This window comes from Porites lutea, chromosome 10 (assembly GCF_958299795.1).
Source record: "Porites lutea chromosome 10, jaPorLute2.1, whole genome shotgun sequence".
NCBI lineage: Eukaryota > Metazoa > Cnidaria > Anthozoa > Scleractinia > Poritidae > Porites > Porites lutea.
The window spans coordinates 7,008,884-7,035,886 of record NC_133210.1 but is presented as its reverse complement, the minus strand read 5'-3'; the positions used below and the strand labels follow the sequence as shown (position 1 = coordinate 7,035,886).

General features: G+C 39.5%; 2 protein-coding genes and 1 long non-coding RNA gene across 3 annotated transcripts in view; all 3 read left to right on the top strand.

The window, feature by feature from the left end:
• The window catches only part of LOC140949434 (fibroblast growth factor receptor 2-like), a 236,244-nt gene that overhangs the window by 150,336 nt on the left and 58,905 nt on the right, over positions 1 to 27,003 (top strand). The gene's annotated exons all lie outside the window — the stretch shown is intronic.
• Positions 1,343 to 25,971, top strand: LOC140951067 (protein O-mannosyl-transferase TMTC1-like). The gene is made up of 11 exons (XM_073400292.1): positions 1,343 to 1,434; positions 2,199 to 2,373; positions 3,404 to 3,460; positions 4,134 to 4,205; positions 5,069 to 5,148; positions 5,617 to 5,668; positions 6,630 to 6,685; positions 7,719 to 7,782; positions 8,058 to 8,135; positions 8,291 to 8,405; positions 25,781 to 25,971. The coding sequence occupies exons 2-11, from the start codon at positions 2,209 to 2,211 to the stop codon at positions 25,786 to 25,788; spliced, it is 747 nt and encodes a 248-aa protein (XP_073256393.1). The 5' UTR covers positions 1,343 to 1,434; positions 2,199 to 2,208; the 3' UTR covers positions 25,789 to 25,971.
• Positions 17,455 to 18,420, top strand: LOC140951068 (uncharacterized). The gene is made up of 3 exons (XR_012167237.1): positions 17,455 to 17,585; positions 17,768 to 17,958; positions 18,198 to 18,420. It is a non-coding gene; the product is annotated as an uncharacterized lncRNA (long non-coding RNA).

Genomic DNA, 27,003 nt, shown 5'->3' with positions numbered 1-27,003 from the left:
GAACCATTTATTTAAAGGTGACTTTATGATCAAACTATAAAAATTGTAAACACGATCTCATTTCTTGCCTAATATAGCTTCTTTTTCTCTTTGTTAAACCAGTTTATAATAACAATTGTTACAGCCAAAAATACCTTGTTTTATTACATTAGCCTTTTTAATGCAGAAAGAGGGCATGCACCTATATAGGAGGCTACAATAAATTGATTACCATCACTCAAAAAGCAAAGTGAATAATTTTTTTGCGCCTCAAATGTGGCACTTATTCGATGGTGCAGCCCGGTTGTCAGAAAGCTTTCAAGTTATGGCTGAGTTGTCAAAGTAAGCAGCCAGTCCAGGGATATTTTATTTAAAAAAAACGCCATCTGTAAAGAAATGCCAAACAGAGTAGCCAGCTGATACGAACCAAGTAGGTGGCAATTTTCGCAGGCAGCTGGCTACTTTTGACAACCATGGGGTGGCTGTCACTTATTTGAGGGGGGCGTTTTTTTGAAAGTTGGACACCACAAAGAATTGTTTTAACTGGGATATTTATAGTATGTTCCATATCACGCTTACAGAAATAACTTCTTTTGATTTTGATTATATTGGGGCTGTGGTGCTTATTCTGGGACAGCACTTACAATGTATTAACTCTTTTGTCCCAAATGCAGTGATTATTTGAGGGCAGTAAACAGTCAGGGTTGGCCATATTTGGATTAAAATATGGTTTGGTGTTAATATCAATGTTAATTATAATTCTGACTTGTACATTTTTTGTAGGAGAAAAAGGCAGCCACTACATGGCTGAAAGGCCTGATTTTTAGACAAGTGGCTTTACTAGTCACTGGTATCCTCCTTCTGCTATGTCGATGGCAAGTCATGGGTTCTTCACCTCCAGTTTTCCAGGTCGTTGATAATCCAACATCATTTGAGAAGTCTTTTATTATGAGAGTGAGTAAAGAAGAATGCATTCAGAATAAATTTACTGGATGAATCTTTAGTTAATATATCTTCAGTTTATTTATTTTTGTTACAGAAACTCATTTTGCCAATTGATTATAGCACAGTTATGAAAATATAAAGGCACTAATCCTTTTGATGTACATCCCTCTTAAATACATAGGCCAGAAAGATACAAATTTACTGGTTTAATTTCAGTAGTTTGCTGACTCATTAGTTTACTAATGTTATTATAATTACATTTAAGTGAATCAACTGCAATGGCTGTTTTATTTTTCCACACACAGATAATTAATTATAACTATCTCTATGCCATTAATGCCTGGCTTCTCCTTGTACCTCAATGGCTTTGTTTTGATTGGTCAATGGGTTGTGTGCCAATAATCAACACCTATAGTGATCCACGTATACTCTGCATTGTTGCCATGACTGGACTGTGCTTCTCCTGCTTCTTGCATACTGTTTATGTGGGAGGAATTTGCAAATAAAACGGTAAGGTTCTTTTAGAGGCTACTCACAAATGAGTCCATCCCATCTCCATTACTTTATTACTCTGTACATGTTTACTTAATGATTCCTACACAAGTCATTCTGGAATGAGTTCATTCCAGTTTTGAATACAAATTTAATTCATGTGGTGTGATATTCCATAATTTTCTGGTATTGTGTAACCTGAATACAAAGTTAACTTTGTTCTGATAAGAAATTTGATAGCTGCAGACCATGTAGTTGTGGGCCACCAGCACATATGTATCACTTTCAAGTTTATCTGGCACAAACACCAAGAGAGGGAGAATGCCTTAATTAAGCTGAGCCAGTCAATTTTGTGATGTGAATGCAAAGTGAATTCTTGGACCAATATATATCAACATCTTGTTTTTTACTTAACTGTTCAACTTAATGTAGGCTGCTAAGATTCAAATGCATTTACTTAACAGTACTTTGGTCCTGTGGTTCTGACTTTTTTCCAGTAGTAATTGTCTATGTGTTGGAATAATTATTAATAGGCCTCCCAAGCAGATGTTCTTTTGGCTCGTAATGCAGTCCTCCCCAACAGTCATGGGGCAGAACTGTCAATGTGTGATGGAGTCCTAAGAATGTCTGTGTGGGAGAAATGGAAAAAAAATGGTCTAAATTCAACAAACATGATCATCAATTTTCTGTGCTTGATAACACATGTACACCTGCTACATTGCATAATTTGCAGTTCATTGCATGTTGTGTTTGACAAGAGAGATAAATCTTCTTTTTTTCAGGATTCTAACCATGGGACTTGCTATCCTTGTTGTTCCATTCCTTCCAGCATCAAATATCTTCTTCACAGTTGGTTTTGTTGTAGCTGAAAGGGTGCTGTATCTCTCCAGTATTGGCTCTTGTCTGATCACTGTTCCTGGATTTGCCGCACTAAGCAAGAAATACTTAGGAAAAAAGGTGAGCAGAATGATGTATACCAGTATATATTCACTTGTCACTCTTCAAAAACGTGTAATACGCTGGTTTGAAATTAAGACTGCTTATATATTCACTTGTCACTCTTCAAAGACGTGTAATATGCTGGTTTGAAATTAAGACTGCTTACATGTACATGTATGTTATTTAGGTGCTATGCTCTTTTTAGCAATGTGTCTTGACCTTGTTGGAGGAAGCGATTGTTTTTCTGCAGGGGAAACACTCCATTAGGCAGATTATGGGTAGTATTTATCCTTTGAATTTAACTGACCAAAAGAGGAGCACAAGGAGGGGAAGTACCTAAGAGTCTGGTGGAGCCAAGAACTGCAGCTGAGTGTACCTTGTAACCATGACAACCCTGACACTGGTATGCAGGGCCCAGGCATCATCATATTGTGTACAAGTACATGGATTAACCCTTTAAGTCCAGATGGTGACCAACATCAATAATTTTCCCCAAACGACATCCATACATAATTTGTCAAGAGAAATGGTTATTAGAATTAACTAAATGATCACCAAAGAGAAAATGCTTTGATCTTTTATTTAACTCTCTCAACGTATCTCTAAGTAAATGTATAAATATCAGTGTGTAGAATTTGTATGTGGATATTGGGGCTTAAAGGGTTGAAGGGTATGCTGGGTACAAAGTAGGGAGCCGAAACCTTCACCAGCGTAAGCAGTGTATAGCAATATACATGTGTAACACGCACAGGGCACAGAGGAGTTATTTGTGACCTTGGTTGGTGATTGTAGTTAAATTTTACAGTTGATACCGCACATTCCCTTTGACTTTATACTGTGGAATCAAGCAAACCGTCATGCGATCGTCTTACAAACCTGGTTAAATATTATCCAATGCTCCGGAAAACCACTGAAGGTAATGACTGTGGACGAATAACAGCAGCTACACTGTATGATATAATAAAGAGACAAATAACACCTCTGCGCCCTGTGTAACACCCTGACAAGAATTAATTATTTGATATTTTCTGCTGCCCTGCACCTGTAGGTTTTAGGATTTACTGTTGGTGCCCTGATAGCTTTGTACATGGCTCGAACAGTACAGGTAAGAAAAATGACCCTTCCGCTCATAGAGCCTCAGATAATCATATCAAAGGGGTGCCTGGAATTAAGCCTGATGTTAGACAATCAAAGAGTGAGGGTGTAATTGCATTGCAGTCTCCCTTTCATCCATGTTTTTACCATCTATATCACCATGTTATATTCTGTACCAAAAGTTATTACGTAATTTGCTTTGACTTGCTGCCTATGCAGACGTTTCCAGGTTAGGCAAGGGACTTGTGGCAAATTCCTAAGAAATCTTCGTGGGGGCCAGTTCTTGCCTCAGATTTCATGGACTTAAAGTCTTGGTCATACCCTTTCCCCCTCTGATACTACTATGATACAGGCACCCCCTGTCAAAAGATGCTGAGCTCAGGGTTCTCACTAAGTTTTAAAGTATACAGCTGGGATGTAAATGTAGGTGGCTTAGCAATCAAGTTCTGTAGTTAATTTCAGGCTTGCATTCGGCCTTGCTTTACCATTTTTCCCAAAGAGTACATGGCTCAATCCTAGTCGGTTTTTTAGCCAGTTGCCAGCACTTAAAGAGAACCCTGGAGAAAGCTTAAAAAATATGAGCTTCTCCATAATACAGACACGTTGATTTGTCCCTCTGGTGTTCGCCTGAAAACGTTCTTGAAGTTATGGCTGTTTTTACATTGCCTTCTTCCTTTTTTCAGAGATCCGCAGAATGGGTTGATGAAGACTTTTTATTCACTTCTGGACTCACTGTTTGTCCACTCAATGCCAAGGTAAATGAAATAGCTGAAGGGATGTTCTCACAGTCATGAATACAGCTAGCAAGACCTCCCATAAGGGACCATTTATGCAAAATACTGTTAGTAATCAGTCTTGCCAGTCAAGGTGGAAAACTCTAGGAAGTGACCTCCTCCAGAAAAAGGGGCTATGTCAGGTGGATATTGTTGGACCCTGTTGGGTCAGGGCAGAAGGACAATTCTGTGCTTAAGTCACAGGTCGAAGTGACTGTGCCTACCACATCCACTTTCTTGTATTTTTTTATTCACTTTCTTTGTTAACGTACATCTAGGCTTTGAATTAATTTTTTTCAAGGGTAAAATAAGCTATTCATTAGCATTGTAATTGAAATTGTAATTGTAAGTAACAACAGGGCAGTGCCTTGTATGGGTCTAGGGTCCCGTTTGCACTTGCCCTTTTGGGGATCAGCAATTGTTTTTGTAATTATTCTTGTGATTATAATTAATTATTTTTATTGTATTTCTTTAATCATATATCTTCTTGTTAATCCTTTCATGATTGCAGTTTTGCCCCAATAAACTGACCCCCCCCCCCAAAAAAAAAAAAAAAACAAAAACAAAAAACAGGAACAAAACAGGAAACAGCTTTGATGCCTTAATATAGTCTTAAACAACAAAACGGAACCTAGTTAATTTTGGAATTCAATTGATCTGAAAAACGTTTATTAGCTTCTTTTTTTAAAAAAAAAAAAGAATAGGAAATAGCGTGAACTACACTGTAGCCCCTGTTCCCTGTAACCACCTATTCCTGGCATTTTGACTTGGTTGCGTACGAGAGAATTTCGCTGTAGCTCTTTTGGACCTTAGTATATTTATGATCAGTATTGTCCCTTCAACAGGTTCACAACAACATTGGCAAGCTGAGAGCTGAAAAAGGACGTGCAGTGATTGCTGAGAAGTTTTATAGAGAAGCAATCAGGTACCGTGTGGAACTGATAAACACGCATTGTACTGGTTTATTTCTTGATAATTGACGTGGAGTGAAATGATAGTTCTTCCCTGTACCTGAATGAAGTTTCCTTTGAGTGGTTTTAACAATAAAAAAATAGCCTGCAGTTTTATCCAAGTATGAAAAGGTTTTGGGAACGGCCCTTGCCTGCGGAAGTTCCACGTATAGAATTGCGCCAATACACAGGATACACTGTGTTTGATTCTTGGAAGAGCTCGTTTTTCTTTTCTTTTCTTTTTGTTGTTTTTTCTTTATATTTTTTTCATATATTTTCTCTACCCTAATGGCTTTTTTCCCTTAATTTCCCCCCTTGCTTCGCGAGGATATGCGATTCGCGTATTTCTAGTAAAGTTTTGTTGTTCTAAACCTTGCATGTCTGAAAAAAAAAAAAAAAAAAAAAAAAAAAAGACTAGAACGATATCAACTGATTTTTGGCAGGTTAAACCCAACATACGATCAAGCTTTAAACAATTTGGGAAACCTTATCAAGGTATGACGTCCTTGTACAGCATGTTAAGTACATGTATTTTATTTTTGACGCACATGAGACGTTCAATAACGGAGAGGTAGCAAACATGTGAATGCTCCAAAATATGCGTACTTAGTTTTTGTGGCAGTGAACATTTCAATAAAGATTCCTTTCAAATTTGATCCTCTGACGAGAAGCAAGATCACACCAAGCTCATATTTGTCATTGTAATTATCGCCAAAAAAAACAACCCATGGCGGATTTTTGTATCGCAAATCAATTTTTGGGATACAAACCCTGCAAAAAGAATGCATTCTCTAGGTTTTTGAATTTTCGGCTTTTTCTATTCGACCAAAATGAAATGGGAATAAACAGATAGGAAACTCCTCTAAAACCCGAAAAGCTACTAATGATCGAAGGCGATCGATTCAACCAAAAAACTGGGTACAACTCGCAAGGTTGTCCTTTTTTGAAAAGTTCTCCATTCATCGAATGAAGAATGATTCTCGCAGTTATGAACGCAATTTATGCAATTGCGTAAGAAGCCTGAAAAAATTCAGGACTTCAACGGGATTTGAACCCGTGACTTGGCGATACTGGTGCGATGCTCTAACCAACTGAGCTATGAAGCCACTAATGTTGGGAGCTGGTCAATTATGTGTTCAAGAGATGAATGTGGTAGATGTATGTGAAATAAATCATATAAGAACTGCGGAAATGAAATCAAATTAAGAGTGGTCCTCGCAGTTATGAACGCAATTTATGCAATTGCGTAAGAAGCCTGAAAAACATTCAGAACTTTTGGAACTTTTTAGATCGCTCCGTAATAATCACGATTTACTCGCGTTGCATTTAGAAGAAGGAGGCTATTTCTTGATTATGTTTTTTGGTTTTGCAAAATTACTGTCTGAAATTGTAATTTATTAGTAGACTTGAAATGAGGTAATTTTAAAATTTTAGTGTAAAAAACATGTTTTTTAAGGAAGATGGAAGATATATAGAAGCTGAAGCACTGTTAGAAAAAGCTGTAGAAATAAGGTTAGTCTTTTTGCAATGTTATACTTAAGCGTTTTTCTCTCTAATTTGAAGTCATTAAATGAAGTTCTAAACGCATTAGTGACCTTAACATTTGACTAACGGGGGAGGACAGGGGGTGGGAGCCTGGAGAATTAGGGGACAGAAGGGGTGCGGGAGGCGGGACAGGAAAGAGCGGGAAATGGGTGTTTTAAAGGGCGGGGAGGGGAAATTATGCAACAATATTCAATCTTTCGTAATCGAAAAAAGAGCTGGTGGGAGAAAAGGGGCGGGAGCCGGGAATGCAAGGTACAGGAGTTGGTAGGTTTGGACCCCCTATCCCCCAAATTGACTCTGAGTAAGAAATCAAGCATGATTACGACTTAGGAATTTTGAGGTAATTATATCCCCCGGACTGTAACTCTTCCCTGTTGCTGACCTCTACATTAGTAAACTTTAGCCGGGTTCAGATTGGTGTGATAAGTAATTGTATGATGCACACGATTTTGGTTTGAAAACTCGAAGTGTTATCCAAAAGTGCCTATTTGAGACCCGTACATTGTACAAGGTGTGCGAGATCGTGTTCGCGCGAGTACTTACTAGAACCTTGCTTAACTGTAGCCTCATTATTCCCGCGCGGCCTGTTCGTTTCGGCTCATGTGGTTCTTTCTTCTCGGATCGCCAAAATGCATTGTCCCAGAAGGCTGTTCATTGTTGAAAAGCTAATAGAGAGGCCCAATACAATACGATTGGTGTCATTAGTGGAATTGGATTTAATAGCGTATTTATTCGATTAAACGCCGGGGCGTTTGTTAAAGTTTAAGCCTTTTCGATGCGGTGCCCATTCAACGGTGGCGTTTAATTGAGAGCGGCGTTTATTTCAAATCACATTTCCTAAATAATGTAAATATCGTGTAAAACAGGAAGTTGTCTAAAGTTCCAATGTCTCGCTTTTTTGCTGAGATGGCGCATGATATAGCTTATATAAGGGATTACTCCCCCCCCCCCTCCCCCGCGGTCTGAGATAACTTGTTAACGCAGCCATTCTTGTGTATAGGAATAACTTTGCGGCGGGCTGGATGAACTTAGGCACCGTAAAGGCAGCATTTCATAAAGAAGATGTGAGTTTGATAGCTTTATTCATGTTTCCACAAATTATTGATTAGGATTTGACCTTCCAGCAAGCTTTGTTTTTCTGTGTAACAACCGGAGAGCGGCCAGGTGCGCAGGTGGTGGTGAGCCAATCTAGCAGAGAGAGAATTAAGGGTATACTCAAATCGAACTTGTGCTTCGTCTTGTGCCACTTTTTCCTATTTCTTTCCTTGGATTCTCTCTGCACGATTATTTCTTCCGCACAACTTCGAACTCCACTGATCCTACAAAATTTGTTTCTTAGGAGGCCGAAAAATGCTACAGCAACGCTATAAAATACAGACTAAGATATCCAGACGCTTTTTTCAACCTTGGAAATCTGGTAAGAAAAAAGGGCAATAGTTTTTAAATGTTCAAAATGAATAGTGCAAGCAGTGCAGATACAATGATATAATCCTTTTACGTGAACCCTGGATAGTTTCCCATTCATTGCTTTTTCATGCTTATTTATACTGACCTTAAAATCTTCTCCTCCAGTACATCGATCAAGACAAAACTGGAAAAGCCATTGCTGCATTTAAAACAGCCATCAATTTAAAAAACGATCATGTGGGTGCCTGGATGAATCATGCTCTACTCTTAGAAAAGTCAGGTAAATGTCTGCAAGGGGCCTTTTAACGGGTGGGGAGGAAGGATTTTACGGTAACTGAGCGATTTTTTGTGCTGATTGGTCGAGAGCTATAGTCGATAACCGTCGATAACGGACGGACCATTAGAATAATTATGGGGTTGGGAGAGTGGATGGGGAATTTTCGAGCCACATCAATTTTTGTTCGTGAACATTTCCCTTTGCTTGAATTTTTGTAGGCCAGTGCGGGAATATTTTTTGGGGGTACTCGGCCTGCATGAACTTTTTCATAAGATTTTCCCTTGCACAAATATATTTTTATGATGCTTCACCCCCCCCCCCCCCCCCCCCCCCCACCCAATAACTTTTCCAATGGTCCGACGTGATGGAAATTACGTGACGGTGGCGCAATTTGTTTTTCCAAGAGACTATAAAGGGGGACAGAGAGGGCATCCCCCATATACACCCTATTCCATAGGTAATTCGTCTCGAGTTATTTTTAGAACCGCAGATCCCAAGGGGGATTGGACAACAGCCAATCACATAGCGCGAATGTATTCCGCGTGGACGACCCACACTAGAGCCACGCGTCCTCCACGAATTGACGCGGAACAAAATGGGCGAAGACGCGGAGAGCGATTTTGCTATTCCTTTTGTCGACGAAAACGCCTACAGCGAGATTTCTGCGAAAGCTGTGTCAGCGAAACGGAAATTAAAAAAGAATCGCCCTTCCTCTCTTGTATAGAGCTAACAGTACAGCAGGGAAATCCTTAATACACTGAATATTCTCTCAGGATCATTTATAATTTACAGTTTGAAGAGAGCAGTTTCTGGTTTGATATTTATTCCTTTATTAGTCTTTTATTATTCAACAAAAAATAACACTTGGCGTCCTAGTTGCCTTATTAAGGACTTTAAGATCCAACGGCGCGACGGCGACAAGAACGTCGCTTAAAAAGTGAATTTGAGTTTTTTCAGTCTTTATAGCGATTATTCCTACCCACTTACTTTGTCAATTGTAGGCGAACCCTCCTGAAGCTGAATTTCGAGGGACCATATTCAAGCTCAGAAAGAGAAATAAAATTTCGTCGTTGCTTGTTTACGTCCTCCATAAAAACGCGAAATTAGGCATTTTCACGTCGTAGTCGTGCAAAAACAGGAAAGAAATGAACAAAAAAGTGTGTTGCACGTGCGAGGTTGTTGTTTTGCTAATTAAACCTATTGTTTTTTTGACGTTCTAGTTGTCGTCCGCGTCGTTTGATCTTAAACTCCCTATTGTACAAACGACCAGTTTCAATAGACCGGCGAAATTTCTCATTTTATTAAAGCACTGAGGTTACGACAACTTCGAGTTAAACTGATTTCACGGGTTATCAAAGAGTCCAGCGATTCCTTTTTCCCAGGTGAGCGCCCACTCATTTAATTCGCTTCAATATTCAGGAATGCTCTCGATCTTTTTACGCTTTCATTGCCTTTCGCCCGACATGTTTTGCACGGCGTTTAGTCATGCGAAACCTCCACGAAACATCCACGCCTCGCGCGAAGTAACTTTATCCCGATTCTAAAAATAACTCGAGACGAATTACCTATGGAATAGGGTGTATATGGGGGATGCCCTCTCTGTCCCCTTTATAGTCTCTTGGTTTTTCTCTTTCTCTTGCGCGCAGTTTGTGGAGAATCATTTAGCGAGTGGACGTCAAAGGCTCTTAATGTTATTGTACAAGACAAATGGACAATAAATTTCCATGATCCATACTCTTATCGATCATAGAATTGACGCGAAAACGTTCAAAAATTGGCAGTGAAATCATTCGCTTGCTGATCGTGGTTTCACTTGAGTGCCGACCATGCAAAATTTGTTTCGATTTGTATAAGGGAAGGGAGAAAATAACTCACTTTTTTAGGAAAGTTTAAAAGAACTCAAGCAAACGTATTTCGAGCGCAGAAGCAAGGTTTCAGCTTAGTTCATGTTGGTTAGTGCTAGGCCCCAGACCTTCTATGCCAGAGGTCCTGAGTTCGATTCCCATTTATGACTTCCGATCCTTGTTTGACTTCTGTCCTCTTCGTGTAGGAACTGAAATACCCGTAAAACTAAACGTAGCACTGGTGGAGAGAGAGAGAGAGAGAGAGAGAGAGAGAGAGAGAGAGAGAGAGAGAGAGAGAGAGAGAGAGAGAGAGAGAGAGAGAGCCATAAGAACGGGAACTTTTGTAACGAAAAAAGGGCACTTTTGTAACGCGATAGGGAACCTTTGTAACCAAGGTGGGGAACTTTTGTAACCAAGGGAACTTTTGTAACGTCACTAGGGCACTTTTGTAACGACAACAGGGAACTTTTGTAACGTTATAGGGAACTTTTGTAACGAGTGGGGCACTTTTGTAACAATCTGGCACTTTTGTAACTAACGATTTTTTTAAAGAAATACTTTCAGTGATTGTAGTAATCAAAGATTTCCCTGCCCTTTTATACACTTCAACTAGCAAAATTACTACCCTTTCATATACCTGAAGCCTGGAAAAGGAAGCCCTTTCGGGCGGTCAGCTTCCTCGTTTTGGCCATTATAGTGAGTACCCCAGAGTGGGGGTATGGGACTTGTTTACTGTGTGATCTTTACTTAGTTGTAGTTTAAGGACAGGAATAATTTCACAAAGGCCTTTTTCACAAATGTCCAGTGCTGGCCACAAGATCCCTACTTTCCTTTTTCATCCTTAGTTCCACACTTCTCAGAGGTGTGGAAGTGTAGAAAAGTCTGACAAAGTCAGATAATGTCACACTTTTCCCCCTGTTAAGAACCCCTTGTCATTCTTTACTTAGTACTACACTTCTCAGAGGTGTGGAAGTGTGGAAAAGTCTGACAAAGTCAGGATAATGTCACACTTTTCCCCTGTTAAGAACCCCTTGTCATTCTTTACTTAGTTCTACACTTCTCAGAGGTGTGGAAGTGTAGAAAAGTCTGACAAAGTCAGGATAGTGTCACACTTTCCTCCCTGTTAAGAACCCCTTGTCATTCTTTACTTAGTTCTACACTTCTCAGAGGTGTGGAAGTGTGGAAAAGTCTGACAAAGTCAGGATAATGTCACACTTTCCTCCCTGTTAAGAACCCCTTGTCATTCTTTACTTAGTTCTACACTTCTCAGAGGTGTGGAAGTGTGGAAAAGTCTGACAAAGTAAGGATAATGTCACACTTTTCCCCTGTTAAGAACCCCTTGTCATTCTTTACTTAGTACTACACTTCTCAGAGGTGTGGAAGTGTGGAAAAGTCTGACAAAGTCAGGATAATGTCACACTTTTCCCCTGTTAAGAACCCCTTGTCATTCTTTACTTAGTTCTACACTTCTCAGAGGTGTGGAAGTGTAGAAAAGTCTGACAAAGTCAGGATAATGTCACACTTTCCTCCCTGTTAAGAACCCCTTGTCATTCTTTACTTAGTTCCACACTTCTCAGAGGTGTGGAAGTGTAGAAAAGTCTGACAAAGTCAGGATAATGTCACACTTTCCTCCCTGTTAAGAACCCCTTGTCATTCTTTACTTAGTTCTACACTTCTCAGAGGTGTGGAAGTGTGGAAAAGTCTGACAAAGTCAGGATAATGTCACACTTTTCCCCTGTTAAGAACCCCTTGTCATTCTTTACTTAGTTCTACACTTCTCAGAGGTGTGGAAGTGTAGAAAAGTCTGACAAAGTCAGGATAATGTCACACTTTCCTCCCTGTTAAGAACCCCTTGTCATTCTTTACTTAGTTCTACACTTCTCAGAGGTGTGGAAGTGTGGAAAAGTCTGACAAAGTCAGGATAATGTCACACTTTTCCCCCTGTTAAGAATCCCTTGTCATTCTTTACTTAGTTCTACACTTCTCAGAGGTGTGGAAGTGTGGAAAAGTCTGACAAAGTAAGGATAATGTCACACTTTCCTCCCTGTTAAGAACCCCTTGTCATTCTTTACTTAGTTCTACACTTCTCAGAGGTGTGAAAGTGTGGAAAAGTCTGACAAAGTCAGGATAATGTCACACTTCCTCCCTGTTAAGAACCCCTTGTCATTCTTTACTTAGTTCTACACTTCTCAGAGGTGTGGAAGTGTAGAAAAGTCTGACAAAGTCAGGATAATGTCACACTTTTCCCCTGTTAAGAACCCCTTGTCATTCTTTACTTAGTTCTACACTTCTCAGAGGTGTGGAAGTGTAGAAAAGTCTGACAAAGTCAGGATAATGTCACACTTTCCTCCCTGTTAAGAACCCCTTGTCATTCTTTACTTAGTTCTACACTTCTCAGAGGTGTGGAAGTGTGGAAAAGTCTGACAAAGTAAGGATAATGTCACACTTTTCCCCTGTTAAGAACCCCTTGTCATTCTTTACTTAGTACTACACTTCTCAGAGGTGTGGAAGTGTAGAAAAGTCTGACAAAGTCAGGATAATGTCACACTTTCCTCCCTGTTAAGAACCCCTTGTCATTCTTTACTTAGTTCCACACTTCTCAGAGGTGTGGAAGTGTAGAAAAGTCTGACAAAGTCAGGATAATGTCACACTTTCCTCCCTGTTAAGAACCCCTTGTCATTCTTTACTTAGTTCTACACTTCTCAGAGGTGTGGAAGTGTGGAAAAGTCTGACAAAGTCAGGATAATGTCACACTTTTCCCCTGTTAAGAACCCCTTGTCATTCTTTACTTAGTTCTACACTTCTCAGAGGTGTGGAAGTGTAGAAAAGTCTGACAAAGTCAGGATAATGTCACACTTTCCTCCCTGTTAAGAACCCCTTGTCATTCTTTACTTAGTTCTACACTTCTCAGAGGTGTGGAAGTGTGGAAAAGTCTGACAAAGTCAGGATAATGTCACACTTTTCCCCCTGTTAAGAATCCCTTGTCATTCTTTACTTAGTTCTACACTTCTCAGAGGTGTGGAAGTGTGGAAAAGTCTGACAAAGTAAGGATAATGTCACACTTTCCTCCCTGTTAAGAACCCCTTGTCATTCTTTACTTAGTTCTACACTTCTCAGAGGTGTGAAAGTGTGGAAAAGTCTGACAAAGTCAGGATAATGTCACACTTCCTCCCTGTTAAGAACCCCTTGTCATTCTTTACTTAGTTCTACACTTCTCAGAGGTGTGGAAGTGTAGAAAAGTCTGACAAAGTCAGGATAATGTCACATTTTTTCACAGGCACTAACCCCTTGTCATTCTTATTTTAGTTACACTCCTATGTATGAAATGAGAATAAAGCGCAGTGGGAGTATTTGTTGGTTTTATTCCTGCAACTCGTTTTACATCTTTTTAAATGCTATTTTTAAGTTAAGACAACAATTCCGTGACTAGAAGATATTAGCCTTGTTTCACTGCCATCTGTTTGAATACCCGACCATAAAACAAGCCTACGTTTTCTCTGTCACGAAGTCCCCGTCAGTCCTTTATCTTAGTTTATTTATTTATTTATTTTTCAACGGAAACCTGAACAAAGTCATCTCATCTATGGATTTTTATGTTTGAAATTTTTCATCAATGTGCCATATATGAGACGTCTTATTCTGGGTTCTTCTCCTTCCTATAGATCTATTCGGCCAACTCAATGTCGTACCCAATTCAAACCCTTTGGGTATAAAGCGTTTTGTCTAAGGAATTTCCATATCATTTAAATGTGAATGCCACATTTACGATCGTGACAACGCTAAAAATAGGCAGTAAAGAATGCAGTGAATGTGCGTTCTATCTTCCTCCCTTTAAGATCACCTTGATAAACTTAATGCTCAAATCAATTGCAATTGCAAATGATACATTTCTTCCCGGGATCCTTTATTCTAAAGAAAATATCCTTCAAGAATTTCAGCGAAACTATCACCAATCTGGCTCCGTCTCTTCACGAAGCATTCACTGCGCACTATGCAGGTAGGACGTCATTTTTTGTTGTCTTGTCAGAAGTCAAAACGTCCCAAAATCTTGTTGTTTTTTCTACTTAAAAAAAAACGTGCTAAAGGTATCTTGTCTTCTTCTAAGTCAAAAGAAGTGAGGTTAAATAATATGTTGACAAAACCTCTTTCTCTTTCCAGGCCATTCCTGCACGTTTCCTGGATGTGGCCGTTGCCTTGTCTTAGATGGAAATATGAAAAATCGGAGAGACATTTGCATGGGTAGAGACGCTGGTTACATATCGTATGAAGGTCTACCTGGCTCAATTCGCACTGGCTGTATCAATTCACCTGCATATAACTCCAGGTTTTGTGAAGACCATGCAGAATTTGTGTGTAACCTGCAAACGGCTTCTGATGAGGAAAAAGTTGCTGGTGCTGCCATTGAATGTGAGGAGTTCTCTTACGGACCGATCACCCGTGCAAGAGCCAAGGCAAATGGAAAATCCCAGATAAAGAGTTTGTGATAGAAAAGATTATGGATAGTAAAGTGACGAGGAGTAACACCTATTACAAGGTACATAAACGAAGATGTCAAGAAATATAACGTTTGTCATGCTAACATAAATAACAAGCGGAAAAATGGAAATAGTTAAAGAAGGCAAGGCAAATCATTGTACAAAGAAAAGGGTCACACACACGCAACAACAACAACTTGGCCTAACCAACAATTAACGCGAAAGTCACGTTAAAACTGCTCCATGTATTACGTATTTCCATTTTGTTAACAGTCTTAAATGTGGCATAACATTCTTTCGGCCAAGTTAAATAATGTAGCAATTCTTATTGCGCTCTTGTTCCCTTCATTGTTAGGTGAAGTATTTGGGAAAAAGTGAGTCTGAGGCCACGTGGGAACCATGCAACGGGATCTCAACAGTTCTGATAGAAGGTTATGAGAAAAGACTGGAAACAGTGGTAACAGTGGTAGGAGACAATTACAATGGTCAGATGTCATCTACGCTAAAGTCAGCATTCCAGAGAGGAGAATCATCTCAAGAGGGTCTCAATGGGGTGGTGGCTTTTACGGTTATCGGCTAAAATTTTGGCTCTTTTACGGCTATCGGTTAATTTTTTTCAGTTACGGTTAACGAAAAAGTTAAAAATTAACTTCTTTTGTTTCAAAAAGTTAAATATTAATTAACCTGTATCTTTTTGTATCTTTAAATCAAAATAAAGGTCTTCGAATCATATCGGGATGAAATAAGCTATCCTTTTGAAAAATTTTAACATTTGATAGATCATACTTTTTATAATGTATTGCACTTCTGATATTATTTTACACATAGAAATGTCAATAGTCAATTTAAAAACAATCTTTGTGAAAAAGCAAAAGCAGACACGCGAACGCCCAACTCAAGGCCGGGGCGCGACATTCATTATAACAGAAATGGCCGTTTTCACATTAGAGAAGGATTATTCGTGTGAGACGGGTTATCCGTTTGATGATTCGCGTCAGATAGGTGATACGTCTTAATTTGGCAATGGAATAGTTTTAATTTTGAATAAACAATCCGCCTGACTTTTGAAGACAGGATTATCCGTTCCAGACAGCCTGTGTACAGCCGCCCCCTCCCCTTAGAAAAAAATCGGAGAAGGGGTGTCTGTGGGGAGGGCGCGACTGTACACAGGCTATAGTGTGAAAACGGCCAATAACAAAATTTCCGTGTCCAGTGTTTTTAATGATAGCGAAGGACTGTACGGAACGACTGTCTTGCCGTTGCCTTGTCCGTAGGCCGTATTATTCCGCGCGGCTGATGCCTTTCGGGTCATGTGGTCCGAGCGAGTTCGCCACTGAAATGCCTTGACCGAGATTGCGTGGGAAGACGCCGAACTGGGACTAGGCATGGCGATGTCTACCGTAGCGTCCGAGAAAAACTGGGAAATGTTGTTTATCGGCAACGTGTTTTTCAAACAGTGACATCTCTGCGTGTTGTTTCACTTTCGCTATGGAAAAAATTAGTTCCCCAAGAAAGCGCCGGAAATGGAGCCTAGGTCTTGGTTAACACCTAAAAGGCGCTTGGCCTAACGTGCGTACGGAGTCACACTAGCCGGGAAACAAAAAAACGCAACCATAAGTGAGTTTAGTACCTTCCTTAAAAGTAGCAAATCTAGGGAACACTTCCTTTTACGGTTAACTCTTTTTTACGCTATTTACGCCTAACGGTTAAATTTTTTTAATTTTTACGGCTATCGCCTAAATTTTTGTCCGTTTTTACGCCTATCGGTTAACCCCATTGAGACCCTCTCTCAACCACCTGAAAAGAAGCCGAAATGTTCCAACAATGAAATACCACAAGAAGGGTATGAAAGAAAAACCATCAAAAACTAAGCTTCTTATAAAAAAGATACTAAGAAAATACAAAGACATGTAGTGAAAAGCAGAAAACCATACAATTCAGATTGCATTCCATTGTTGGTTTCGTACTTCTAGTATTATTGCTCAATTGTCATTTCATGGCTGGGACACTTAGTCATACTACTGCCGACTCCTCTATTACGGACAGTTTTGACCCGAATAGTACGTAGCTCTGTTGATAAGCAAAGCTATAATGTTTGTGGGAGATTACAATAAAATTACCATGAGATCGAAAAAAGGGTTCATATTTGGTAAACTCAAATAATTCCACAAGAACTTTCCAAATAATTAGGCGGGAAACTTTATAGCTGATTTGTGGTTTGTTGTAAATACAGAATCTTTGCATGCAAGAGAGACGCAGCCTTGTCCTGCAAAACAGAGAAGGACCGAGATGCAAGGCAGAGGAAGAATGACCGCTCTGCAGGTAAAATGCAAATTGTTCTCTTTTCAGGGCACAAGCCCCGTCACAATGGAGGGTCTCCTTGCGGTCACTATACACCTTGAGGATTGAATTTGACCAGAATTTTAGTACTGAGTTTATATATATTTCGATATTGTCACGCGGAATCCTGACTGTAATATAGAACAGCTTCTTCGCAGAATTCAAAAGTGATTCAAATGTAATTTTACATTACTAATTTTTTTTTTTCTTCTCATGAACATGGCTACGTAAATTTTTTTTCAGCGCAAGCCCCTAGTGTAGACGTCTAGAAATACAGGCAGGAGCATCTACATGAATATACTTATTTTTAGAGTGTTCGTTAAAAATGTTTGATTTACTTCCTCTCAAGTTCACAAATTAGTATTCACAAAATGATTGTTTACTCCTAGGAATACTTTGTATTATGTCGCCGTGTGGAGTGATTACCCGGTGGTCGGAATTATTTTGCGCGGAATCAAAGACTCAAGTCTACGCAGTGTTGCACGATTTGTTAAGCCGGAATGAAAACATATTTGAGGCTTTAAGTAAGGAACATTCATTAAAAATTGTTGTATATCATTGTGTACTGAAAATAGTATTAATAATAATAATAATAATAATAATAATAATAATAATAACTAAAACATACACAAAGCCGTGAAATAAGATTTTTATCATTACAGTTCTGTACCCTGTCCATGACCATCCACTGATCAGTTACTCGCAGGGTACATTATTTATGACGATGGATGCCATTTGAAGAAATTTGCTCAAAACCCTTCTCGACGGGACGTGACAAGGACTGCAAAGAGATTGTCACAGCTCTCGGTTCTGGTGGACAAAATGCACATGAAGGGCCATGTCGATCAGTGGTGCAAAGAAAACTGCGACGCAAACAACGTAGAAGAGCTCAAAGGGGTAATGAGAGGAAAAAGATGTGGTGTGCAATGTTATTAATTTTATTTAGTACTATAAAGATCTCAGTTTCATTTAATAGGTCGTCGGCCACAACACTGAAACTCATTTTAATCTTATCACTTACTAAGTTATTTAATCACGGTAATTAATCCTTTCGCGGCATATAAGTGCATTCTACCATGAAGCGATATACAGACGTTTTGATGTTGTCATCTGACCTCTTTGTGTTTCACCTACAGATTGACACAGAAGTTTGCGAGCAGACCTTCTCTTGGCTGTCCAAATATGCAAAAATGACAAGGAAAATGAACAGAGGACACTTCGTCTTTTTCATAATTTATGTCCAGCATTTACATAACCTTAGAGAAGAGGAAAAACTGAGAAACAGTGGATATATGGCGTGATCTAACAATGATCAAATTTGAACCCGTACTGATAAGGAAGAAAGCTTGGTTGGTGATCGGATTTCTTAACTTTAAGTGTCTTTCAACAGCTGGCATTGAAACAATGGTTATATCTGCTATTCAAAATAAAAATAGTTCTTTAGGAAAAATGTAAAAAACCATACAGAAATAAAACCAAGTGCTCATAAAGCTTACTGAGCTTCTCGTGACTCAGGGAAAGTGCGCCTTGTCAGACTAATCTACCCTTCCACACCTCCGAGAAGTGTGGAACTAAGTAGACTATTCCACACTTCCACACCTCTGAGAAGTGTAGAACTAAGTAAAGAATGACAAAGGGTTCATGACTGGGGGAAAAGTGCGACAATATCCTTACTTTGTCGGACTTTTCCACACTTCCACACGTCTGGGAAGTGTAGAACTAAGTAAAGAATGACAAAGGGTTCATGACTGGGGAAAAGTGCGACAATATCCTTACTTTGTCGGACTATTCCACACTTCCACACCTCTGAGAAGTGTAGAACTAAGTAAAGAATGACAAAGGGTTCATGACTGGGGGAAAAGTGCGACAATATCCTTACTTTGTCGGACTATTCCACACTTCCACACCTCTGAGAAGTGTAGAACTAAGTAAAGAATGACAAAGGGTTCATGACTGGGGGAAAGTGCGACAATATCCTTACTTTGTCGGACTATTCCACACTTCCACACCTCTGAGAAGTGTAGAACTAAGTAAAGAATGACAAAGGGTTCATGACTGGGGGAAAAGTGCGACAATATCCTTACTTTGTCGGACTATTCCACACTTCCACACCTCTGAGAAGTGTAGAACTAAGTAAAGAATGACAAAGGGTTCATGACTGGGGGAAAAGTGCGACAATATCCTTACTTTGTCGGACTATTCCACACTTCCACACCTCTGAGAAGTGTAGAACTAAGTAAAGAATGACAAAGGGTTCATGACTGGGGGAAAAGTGCGACAATATCCTTACTTTGTCGGACTATTCCACACTTCCACACCTCTGAGAAGTGTAGAACTAAGTAAAGAATGACAAAGGGTTCATGACTGGGGGAAAAGTGCGACAATATCCTTACTTTGTCGGACTATTCCACACTTCCACACCTCTGAGAAGTGTAGAACTAAGTAAAGAATGACAAAGGGTTCATGACTGGGGGAAAGTGCGACAATATCCTTACTTTGTCGGACTATTCCAACCTTCCACACCTCTGAGAAGTGTAGAACTAAGTAAGAAGTGAAGAAACTCTGGATTTCATGGCCAGTGCTGGACATGGCTCGCCTTTTTCACAGGAAAACTCATAAGAAGAAAATGCAATTTAGTTACCGTTGTTGATATACCTGGAAGAATATAAGACAGTCCTTTATTTAAAAATAAAATGAGCCATTACAAAGTCACTGATGTTAATATTAATGAAGATGAATAAGGGACAACATGATGCCGACTAGATATGAGAAACTAGCGGGTGTTATCGGTTGTCCAAATTCTATATAATGCGCCATGCTTAAAGTGAAGAAGTCGGTGAACATTTTTTTTGGAACGCAAGGCAAAATACATAAACTATTATACATTTTCAGGTATTCCTTTGACCCCGCGGCTACAAAAAGTGATTTTTTGTAGTCCAACAGCCAAAAGTGTTTTGTCTAAATGTCGAGTCGCTATTGCGGAGTTAAAATGCTCCGTGGCCACTTTAACGAAAGTGAAGAAAGAGCTTAAAAACACCCAATAATCTCTCTAGACAAAACGCCTTAATGGGACATCACCGAATACTGTTTTTGCTCCATGCAAATACAGTCCGAAACCCGCTTTACGGACGCCCACTTGATACGGACACCTCGATATTACGGACAGTTTTCTTTGTCCCGGGGAAAGAAAGCCGTTACATTTTCTCTAAATTCAATCCTTTTAATACCGACACCCGTTAATGTGGACAGCAGACACTTATTTCCCGCCTAATCAACGAATTCTCTTAGAGAGCCAGCCTCGCTAACGCGGATACTTCAATATCAACTGTGTGCTGTAACAGACCTTTCCCTTTTGAAGGTAAAAAGTTCTTCAGTTGACAGCATGTCGATGTTCCCAGCGCTACAATACACCGGATAGGATGGTTTTAGACGTCACTGATTTTAGGCATCAAACGAATTACGCAGAGAAGGGTTTTGATAGAGTAATATATAAACGAGGGATTTTTGAGTGTTTCCGTGGACTTAAACCACGTTATGACGGCCTTGTGAAGGTAAGAGAAGTTTAATTTGACGAAGCTTATGTCCTCTTATATTTCTTTGGTATTTTTTTCTAGTAAAGAGAGGTTTTTTGACTTAAATAACATGAGCCGCTTAATACGCACTCCCCGTTAATACGGACACTTTCTGTGGTCCCTTCAGTGTCCATATTAACGTGGTTGGCTGCAAAACAACAACAACGAACAAGGTAAGTGTTATTAGCCTCGACCTTCGGCTTGGCTGATGACACTTACCTCGGCCATTATTATTCTGCATATCACAAAAACCTCAGCAAATAATTGTTTAGCCTGAGTACAGCCGCCCCCACCCCTCAGAAAAAATCGGAGGGGAGGGGGCGGATGTACACAGACTAATTTAATTGTTGACAGTGGTTCATAGCGCTGTTTATAGGTACAGTACAGTACTACTATAGGTTGTTTTAATTAGTAACAGTTTTGAAAAGGACTCTGTCGTCATTGATTTAGACATGATCAACAGGATAAACAGCAAATTATTGGCAGAAAATAATTTTACAACACTTCTGGGTGCAAAAACCTTTGAAAGGTGTTATCCACCGCAGATCCTGAATAGCTCACTAACCAGTCCTATTTAGATTGCGCTTGGCAGTTTTTTGTTGCTTAACAAAGATGCAACTTTGTGGTTTTCCTCTAGAAACACTTAATTTTATAAGAAATGTTTCAGACTCGGCAGAAACATGTTTCTTTTATTCCAATCACCTTTTTTTGTAGGCATATATTTGTAGCTAGTTTGTTGCTATTTAATAGCACAATCTAGACAGACTTGCAGATAACCAAGAATTAGAACTCGATCGTTTTTTAGCAATGCAAGTTATGTGATTGTTCGTGGGAATATCACCCCTTTCATAATTTTAAGGCGACGAACGTAGTCTGATAGGTAGCTTGTGTATGAGAGCCCGAAGTGTCACATCGTCAATGTCCGAATAATGCAAGTAGGGCGTGGAAGGGGGTGATAACAGTCTTCAGTTGGTGGCAGGTTTGAAAATGACTTTGCATTTTCCTAGAATGCCCCAGTATTCTTTGATAGCTTGAATTCAGGCAGTCAACTTAATTGCACGAAAATCAGTCTGCTAAACAGTATTTGGACTTCTGATCAACACCCCACCCATAGGCCCGCCGCTGCGGAGCCTCTCTCAGTAGAAGTGGATATGAGATGCCCAGCCTGATATCCCATTCAGAGCAAATAATAGTGTTTCTGTTTCCTTGCTAAAAATACATAACTAAAAAATACAGAAGTGATCAATATTTAGTGCACATTACATAACGCAATATACAAATTGCGAGCGTTCAATCAAGCATTAATGCATGCGTTTTTGGGCGGGTCCAAAACTTCGAAAAGTGATCGGGAAAGTTTAGTGGCAGCGATCTATTGTTTTAAGCCTAGCTACTAATAAAAATGGTTGTCAAAGATAACTATACACATTGAAAACTACATAGTTGTGAAGTAGGTCATTAGGTGGTGCCGTGAACTTTAAAACACCTATGAATACTCGACTTTATTTACACATCAGTCGACTTTAGAACAAGTAAAGGTTGATGTGATTGGAAGCTCCTTTCGATTAGGATCTTAGTTAACCCCCGATCCATACTCTTAAAGACATCAAGTCAAACAGAACGCTTGTTTCGCTTTTGAGCTGAAAGAACGAGGAGTACTACACACGTGACGCTCTTGTTTCCCTCCAGGGTTTAAAGAACGAGGAATATTACTCTTAGCCAGTAATAATACAGGATGCCATTTTGAATTTGTTCTTCATTAAATTAGTTTCTACGTACCGCCTAGCCGGCTGGGGAGAGTATTGTTGAAGTGGCAGGGTATTCCGCTGTAACGTCCAAAGCTAGGACAGTCTTGTTATGACTATTTTGGGCGCGCGAAGTCAGAGAGTATAGAAATATGTAGAAGGGAAAGCATTACTAACGAAAAAAGTGGATTTCATCGGGAGGTCCCTTCGCAGCTCAATGATCGCCGGATCCTTTCACAACTTGCCAAATATACTATCTTGAACCTTAGAATACTCAACAAACATACCTGTCCCTTTTACGTTTCAGGGAGCTTTTGGGGGAAAATGACTGAGTTATCCAGCTCTAGACTGCTTTACGCTACCGCGCGAGAAACATTTTAGACAAAACTCAAGGCAGTTTTCAAAAGAGTGTTATTTTATTCAAATCCGTTAAAAAAGGTCGTTGATTCGGTTATCAAATGCGGCATGTTTTTTGGTTGTAGCTAGTAGAGGAAATCGGCGTCAACGTCTTTTTGTTGATTAATGGCATGGTCTATAAAGACAACTCAAAGCACTGTTTTAGAGAAGGGAATGTTCAGTTGTTCCGCGCTAACATTGTGCTTCCATGTGTTATCCAGCGATTAATTGCTGTGAGTGATTGTTAAGCACAATCTTCGAAAAAAAAGCTGTGTTGTGATCCATAAGGTAAGAGCGAATTGCTTCAAGTGAGAGCGAATTTCTTCATGTTGTTAAGGATACAACTGATGAATTTATTTCTGTTAAATACCCCCGTAGTAAGTCAAACTAGTTCATCAGCTCATAAGGTTATCTTGCGTTTGTGTTTCAAACATTTTCCGTAGCTGTAACTCCCTTCCCTTAAAAGGAATGGACGAGTGTTTTACGTCAGTTGTTGTTGTCTTGATAGCCTTTAATTTGACAACAATATTGTTTATTATCTCTCAAAAAAAATATCCCATGAACAGCGTTGGAACATCTAGCAAATAGGGAACTTTTGTAACGTTGCCGTTTTTCGCACATTGATAACTTTAAAATTTATTAAAAAATGAAAGAGCGCATTTTCTCCTTACTTTCTGCGTTGGTATATTGCCTAATGATTGCTCTTCCTCATACTTCAGTTTGAGCTAGTTTGGTCAAGTATATCTAATGAAATTGATTCTTCAATCTTGCAAAACACAAAATGGCCTTTTTCCGATCTTTGATTCTTGTCATCGGCATGAAGAGTCATATACTTACACGGCAGATTTTTTCTAGCTTTTATAACTCAAATTTCAAGTAATGTGGTAATCAAGAGAATCATGTGGCGTATAAATGGTAAAGTAATAGCTCCATTTTGACCAGGAAATGGGGTTTTTAGTCTTTAAATTGACGGTTACCACAACATAGGGCGCATTTGTAACCTCCTAGGTATATATGGGAGCGTAGCTCATAAATATTAAATTAGAATTTGGTGACCACTGACATTCATTGGGAACACGTGTTAAAGTACGTTTCTGACCTTGAAAGAATTTGCAGCAAGCAGAATTGTTGAAGCTATCTTAATTAGTGAAAAGTGTTACAAAAGTGCCCTACTTTTCTTCTAGAGAGAGAGAGAGAGAGAGAGAGAGAGGTGTGGGAGGGGGGATAAAATGAGTGCAACGTCGGCCTCAGGTTTTTTATTCAGATGATGACTATTCCGAGCAACTGACGTAAATTTTGGACCCATCAATCAGGGGCATTCAACGAGAATAGAGTTCAAAACCACTTAAACATAGCATTGTTAAACGTATTTTAGTATTTAAGCAGTAGATATAGGCATATTTTTATCCCCTACAAATTTTTCATCTGCTCGGATTTCCTAGCTGAAAGTCTAGTGATCCGAAACTTATAGGGATCAAAACTTACCGTTTCGAAAATTTCAGCTCCCGAAAATTCTAGGCGACCTTTTTACGGTAAGAATCCGTTAAAAATGGGCAATTATACCATTTTTTAGATGTTCAAAAATCCTAGGAGAAGCAGGCAAGCAAGAACTTTTACAAAAAATGTTCCGAAAATTCTAGATGTCAAATCGTCTTCCTAACGGATATTTCCGAAAATTGACGTTGGGTGCTCCTGATTAATCACCCTTTTAACCTTTAAAGAAAACAGTGAAATTATTGTAAGGTGTGGGAAAGCTTGCAAGGGTTAAACTACAATCTTGAAAAACGTTTTTTGCATAGTAGGGCATTTTCAGTTAATTACTCCCCTCCTACCCCTACTTAGATCTTCAATTTTCTGGCGGATCCCCAGTAACAAAACTCTCGCAAGCCTCCAGCTCACTTAGACAACCACACAATCCTGGCATTTTAGTTGGTGGCTCACAGCTAGGTGTACTAAAAAAATTAATGTGCGAAGTGACGTTTCTTGACAGACGAGTTAAATTTTAAGGTAACGCCTGGCAGGTTTCCCTTTCTAGGTAACAGAGATGCGGCGATAACAGTGATCAGAGAGGCTAAAAGCCACATTCCTAACGAGCCGTCAGTTCATTTCAACCTTGCTAACATGCTCGGACAGAAAGATGAGTTTGTGGTACGTGATTCGTTACAGAATTACACTACGATCAGACAATGACGCCGCTGAAGGGGATTTTAGGTCTGGCTCTGTGTTCCCGTAAAGGCTTCCACTAGTATTTTAAGAATAAAATAAGCAGGACACGTGTATAATGGGAGGAGAAAATAGGCGGGAAATCGTCCCCCTCGCGCTTTCCCCCACCCCTGGGGAGGGTGGAGTGGAGAGAGAAAAAGGAAAGAGAGGGGAGGGTGGAGACCATAGGTTGGCATCTGGTTAGATCGCTGATTATTGACTGCTGTACACGATGAATGATGGACACATGTCCATTTCTCAATGTTCTCCCCATAAAACTCTCCAAGGAATTGATTCTCTTTTTTTCAGCATGTCAAGGAATATTAAATTGCATTTAGTCAGTATAGCCTGCGTCGCAGATGTGATCTAACCCCAGTCAGTAACCAGACTTAACCAGAGTTAAGTTCGACTGTTCACAGTCCCCTATTTTTCCGTGAGATCGTCGAGATATAGCGCGTCTTACAATTAATGGCGGCCATCTTGATTTGCAAATGTACCGAGGGGGCGGGCGTCAGGGATTATAGCTCTTCCTCCCAAACCGCCCCGCCCCCTAAGTACTTTTGACACTCATGCAAGATGGCAGCCCGTAACGCAAAGCGCTCGATCTCGACAATCTTACAGGAAACTAGAGGACTGTGAACAGTCTAGAGTTAAGTTTCGTCTGTGGCGCAGGCTAAAGTTAGGAACGCGAAACCCAAAGCGTATTCAAGTTCGCTCATCCTGTTAGCCTGCATTTCTTTGCATACTGTACGAATCTTTAATGAGGGAAATTAAAGTAAAGTTGAGTAATTATTTGTTCTTTTGTAGGAGGCTGAGAAACACTTCCTAATAGCTTTGAAGCTGAAACCTAATTCCGCGGAAATTTATGGAAATCTTGGTAAGACTTCCCTGAGTTGTTACTCTTTCTGGTTATTTTGCTGTAAAAATGGTTCTAACTGGGGATGAAATCCTACAATGTGACGTGACCATTCAGGTAAAAGCTACTGAGCAGTTCTTTGCTTTGGTGCCCTTTATTATGATGTTCAAGATAATACTAACTTCTGAGTCTGTGATTTAAATCCTAAAGTGTGACCATCCAAATGAAGTTTCTGAGCATTATTTTCCTGTTGTAGTGTTTATTATGCTGTATAGGTCGATTTAACCTGCGATAAGGCGGTCCTTCTTTCTTTTGCTTTTACCTGTCCGCCCCTACGCCGCCGAATTTCGTTCTTCCCCGAAAAAAAGGAGGCCTGATCGCAGCTTAAGGTCGATTATAAAGTGTAACCATTGAAGTAAACGCTACTGAGCATGTTCTTTACTGGACAAAGTTTATTATGCTTTTCAAGTAGTTTACGGTAATAACTAATATAGTAATGAAAAAGCTAGTTGTACCGTTCGGATTATCTATTGTCGCTTTTAAGTAACTTGTATCTCTGCCTAAACGCAGTCTCAACTTAATTCCAAGATATAACGCTATCGTTTTTGTTTACTTGACAGGAGTGTTATATCACAGATGGGGGAGACACGAGCAAGCCGGTATATACTACAGAAAGGCTCTGAAGCTGGATCCGCAAAGTGAAAATGTCCACGAGAACTTAAAAAAGCTAAAAAGAGCCACACGGCATGTCTCCAGTGACAGGCCAAAATAGAGAGTAAAAATGATGGAAATATTTTTACGACGATGTATATAGTTTTAATAATAATTAATAATAGTAAGAAAAGCCGGGAGGAACAAACAATTTACATTGTACGAAATACAAACGTTGTAAAAAGAAACATTCGATACTTTTCGATTGAATAAGCACTTATTATTTTTTTAACGTTTACATTAGGGTGGATATTTAAATTTCTTCCTCGGCGCGTTCGCTCCATACCTAATATTTTTGGCATAAAGTGCCATTTTATTTAGGTGCTTTTTCGAATAAATTGAAGTAAACAAGTTGCTCAGCAGCGAAGCGTTTTCAGCGATAAGAAGCTCGTTATTTTGAGAAAAGAATATTAAAAGATAGTTACAATAACAAAGTATTCGATACATCCTTGCTACACTTTTT